A 4,753-nucleotide genomic window follows, 5' to 3' on the forward strand; every position below is an offset into this window, starting at 1 on the left:
GCCATTTAACATTGATTTGACTTTTTGTTAGATTTATGCCTGCTCGGTTTCTAATTACTTAGTAATTATTAGACAATGCTTTAACTTGTCGTTGTCAAACTTTTAATGGTTATTGTATGTGGTCAGTAGTTGATCCATATCGTGTTAAGGTCAATCAGACAAAGGATAATGTCTCAGTGACCTTGAGACAGAAACATCTACATTGATTTGCCCTACAGCAGTCAACTTTCATTAGATGAAACCTTGTCAAAATGTTTGTCCTAGTACAATTTAGGTCATATTTGAAACTTGGATGCCTGACATAGAAGACTAGTTCACAACATTAAATCATAAAAAAAAACATTATTTAATTGATAACTAAAGACTAAAGGCTATATTTACTACCTAATCTATATGAAACAGTGAAAATGTTTGTCTTTATGAGACCATGTCAGGTTTAACACTTGCTTATCTTTGGTCAAATTCTAGGCCGGTCACACAAAGTATAGAAAAACCGTATTAACCCTGTAGATATCACATTAATCAGGATCGTAATATAAGACAATGTTTTGGTTCTCATCATATACAATTCTTTGATTCTTAAAATATCTTCTTTGGATAATAGGTGAAGTGTAGTCGCGTTAAGACGAATAAACTGTTCGTTATGCTTCCTAAGGAAACACCAAATATGATTATCCGCTACTTCAATTATAGGAATTGAAATATTTTATGTACTCGTCCAAATTTGTAAATATTTCTGGAAATATTCCTTTTGTAGAGAAACTGTATTTTCATACATGCTTACGACTTTTTCGTCAGGTGAACTATTGTGTCTTCAATTAATAACTTGTTAACAAAACAAAAAACGTGTTAGACCAATAATCGAGTGAAGAGAATTTATTGTCCTCTTGTGTGTCAAAAAGTAAACAAATATCGCCATTTTGAATCGCAAACCTAAGCAGTAGGAAACTTCAACTGCAAACACGCCCAATCCCCTTGTGCATTTTTATTATATTTCAGCTATTTATTGCAATGTTTGAAACTAAAATAAACAAATTTGATTTTTAAAAAAAAAATGGAAAATACTGAAAAGCAATAAACCCAATCACATGTATGCACTGAAATATTAACCACCTTGAAATAATTTTGAATACGTGACAGTAGACGGCATAAACGGATTACATACAAAAGGTTGACGAGAAGGTTCAAAATGAATTGTTCAGAGGCTTGTATGTTGTGTGTATATATTACAATGTGTTTCTACAATTTTACCTGGTTACAAGTTGCGACATCTGACGAGTTTGCTACAGTCGTTAGTGCATTTCCTCCAATATGGCATACGAATTACATTGAACGAATAACTGGTGGTGCCTTATGTTGGCCTGATAAGAAACCTGCAGCTGATCCTTATAACTACTATACAAATTACACGGGAACAACGACATGGGAGGAGCTTCACCCTGAGACAACAATTATTAGCATTTGGTGCTCCGAAGGATTTAATGACCAGTCACTAGAAAATGATTTACAAAATGGACACATAGCAAACTTTAAACTACTTATGCATTTTGAGTACAGAAATTGCAGTCTGAGGTCACTAACCAACAACGTTTTCAAAGGACTTTCTCGACTCCGTGTAGTGTTATTAAGGTATAACAATCTTCACTTTGTGAGTACAAACGCTTTTAAAGACCTTGCTAATTTGATATGGTTGAGTATGGACAACAATGAGCTAAACATAATCACAACGGAACATTTCTGTTATAATTCTAAACTGGAATTTTTGCAGTTAAGATCAAATAAACTGGAGGGTATAAGAGAAACACACAATGTAAGTAATGGAACGTGTGCTAATCTGACCTTTAATTCTCTTGTTCTGAGCAATAATGCCATTGTTGAAAGCAAAACAAACTATCGATCATTTCGTGTCAATGGTGTTCTGTCACTAACAAACTGCAGCTTAAAGAAAATAGGTAAAGACTCATTTGAAGGCCTTGAACACCTGTTGGATATTGATTTGAGTGATAATGAAATAACAAATTTAGATGAAAACACTTTTGATGACATGCGAAATCAATTACAGAAAATATCTTTATCAAATAATCGCCTGAACTATCTTCACTCTGACTATTTTAGAGCTTTGAATATATCGTACCTTATGTTGGATCACAATGATATTGAATTCATAAATGGATCATTATCTCATATACATAATTTAAAGGTTCTGAATATTTCTTCAAATAAACTTAAATCTGTATCAGGATTGTTTCAGAATATGACTAAATTAACAGTTCTAAACATCAGTGACAATTATATCCATAGTGTCAAAGGAGACGACTTTTACCATACACATGGAATTAAAAAATTGGATTTATCTAGAAATTTACTGCTTAATATACCAGCAAAGCTGTTTGCAAATCTTGAAATGCTAAATGAACTGTGGTTGAACTCAAATAAAATCACTGTTATTAGCAACAAAGCATTTTCGAGATGTACAAAACTCTCACATTTACGCTTAAGCAGAAACAGTTTAGAAAATATAAGTCTCTTAGAGCTGCACTCAGACAAACTTATATACCTTGACATAGCCGATAACAAACTCACAGAACTACCGACAGGGTATAACGAGTCTATTGGAAGGTGTTATAGTTATCTTAACTTGCAAACATTGAATGCGAGTAGAAACAAAATTGAGTCGTTTCAATCGAGGTGTTTTTATTCACTCAGGAACTTATCATTGAGTTTCAACAACATAGAACACGTCCCAGTTTTAAGTCATCTGCCAAAGCTAAACCAAATCGATTTGAGGGGTAACAGAATTGTTGATATTGCACCTGAATATGTTCTTTGTTCAGGCGAAAGCTTCTTGCAGAAACTTGATATTGGTGACAATAAGATTGAAACCATAGCCGCTGGAACTTTTGAAAAGTGTACATACCTTGAAATCTTACTTCTGGACAATAACCATTTAAATACTATGGATGCACAGTTTCCAGTATCACTAAAGGTACTACACCTTTCTCGCAACAAATTTAGTTGTGAATGTGCTTTGGCATCTTTCGTAGACTACCTTAAGTTACTGAAAACAGATAACATTACATGTGCTGTAAATGGCAATGACGTTGACATTAAATCAGCTGGTATTAAACCCTGTGTAAGCAATACACTTTTGCATGTTCTTATTGAAAGTCTAGTTCCTTTTGCAAGTGTTTTACTGCTAGCTGGAATAATATCTGTGTTGATATTTCGGTATCGATATGAAATTGAAGTAATAGCATTCTACAAATGGAACATACGTTTTCGTTGTTGCTGCAGAAAACGAAAGTCTGAACCTGTGAATTATAAGTATGACGCCTTCGTTTGTTTTGCGGAAGAGGATATTAACTATGTAAGAAGCACACTTGTCCCACTTCTTGAGCCTAAGTTTAAGTTGTGTATTTACTACAGGGATTTTCCAGTAGGTGAAGACATTGCAGAGGCCATTTTGGATGTCATAGAATCCAGTGCTGTCACTCTCGTAGTTCTGTCTCAATCTTTTATCCAGAGTCGATGGGGGACATTTGAATTCAGAAATGCACATCATCACAGCATGCGGAGTCACGATAAAAAGCTCTTAATTATTGTCCTTGAAAATTCAGTTTTGGAGATGAAATTAGACCTTACACTACGAAGTATCTTGTATTGTAAGACCTATCTCACGAAAGATGACAAACTATTTGAACAGAAACTTTTGCATGCCATGCCAGACCATGCGTTTGAAGACCAATCCCGTGTAAATTTCGAAAACGAACAATTGATAAATTGACCGAAATCACAGAGTTATCAGCATTGGTCGTGTTTAATTCATCTTTCTGAAATAGTCTGAATTTTTCAGTTTGAACTATCACTTTTCAGTCAAATCTATAAGACTGTCCTGTTGAAGTACAGAGCCTTATGTAGCTAATAACCACAAACTGAATTTGATTATACATATGAAGTATATTACAATTTAATCGTTTGTATATTTCAAAATGACTGTAAATAAAACTTACCCAAAAGAAATGTGTACTTGTGATCGTATTTGCATATTGAAGATTCTATATTTTCAGAAAGATTTATTTTAAAAGATATTGAAAGCTCAGATTGATTTAAAGAGAACTTAAAGAATTTCAACACAGTTGCACTAGGTATAAGTAGAATAAGAGATATATAAAAAGATTCTTTTTTGCCACTAAATAAACCATAAAAAACACTACGCCACCATAAAGATTATTTAAGTAAATAAAGATAGTTTCAAGATACAAATATTTCGTAATATACTTAAACACCCGAAAAATTTTGGCGAAAATTACTGAGTGCCAAGGCAAAACTTGAGTCTTATTTTTGCAATACAAAACTACAGCTCAGTTTGTTCTATTTCACAGTGAAAATCCTCTAATTTATAAAAAAATATGATCAAGAAACACCATAATGGTAGTGTCTTTTACAAATAAGCAAGTCCTGAGTGTATAAACAGTGTTATTAAAATATGTCAAATATTGATGTCTGGCAAGCTCATAAAAGTTTCGTATCATTTGAAAGTGTATTGTCTACTGAAAAAAATATAAATTACATGACAAAATATGTTATAGAACTTTATTTTTAATTTATAGTTTTCAATGATAGATCTACTTCAACAGAAATCCAGTCAGTTATTACAGTGTATGATTTATAATTTCGCAGTCAAAAACATGTCCGTAGTGATTCGTGCATAATATTATGGTAATCTTATTTACTAACGCCTGTTCAGCAGGCA

At 32.9% G+C, this 4,753-nt stretch overlaps 1 protein-coding gene across 1 annotated transcript; it reads left to right on the forward strand.

The window, feature by feature from the left end:
* The first annotated feature begins 1,022 nt into the window (after window positions 1–1,022).
* Window positions 1,023–4,016, forward strand: LOC123552910 (toll-like receptor Tollo). Its single transcript, XM_053542433.1, has one exon. The coding sequence runs from the start codon at window positions 1,190–1,192 to the stop codon at window positions 3,782–3,784; it is 2,595 nt and encodes an 864-aa protein (XP_053398408.1). The 5' UTR covers window positions 1,023–1,189; the 3' UTR covers window positions 3,785–4,016.
* The last annotated feature ends 737 nt before the right edge of the window (window positions 4,017–4,753 follow it).

Source organism: Mercenaria mercenaria, chromosome 4 (assembly GCF_021730395.1).
Source record: "Mercenaria mercenaria strain notata chromosome 4, MADL_Memer_1, whole genome shotgun sequence".
In the NCBI taxonomy this organism is placed as follows: domain Eukaryota; kingdom Metazoa; phylum Mollusca; class Bivalvia; order Venerida; family Veneridae; genus Mercenaria; species Mercenaria mercenaria.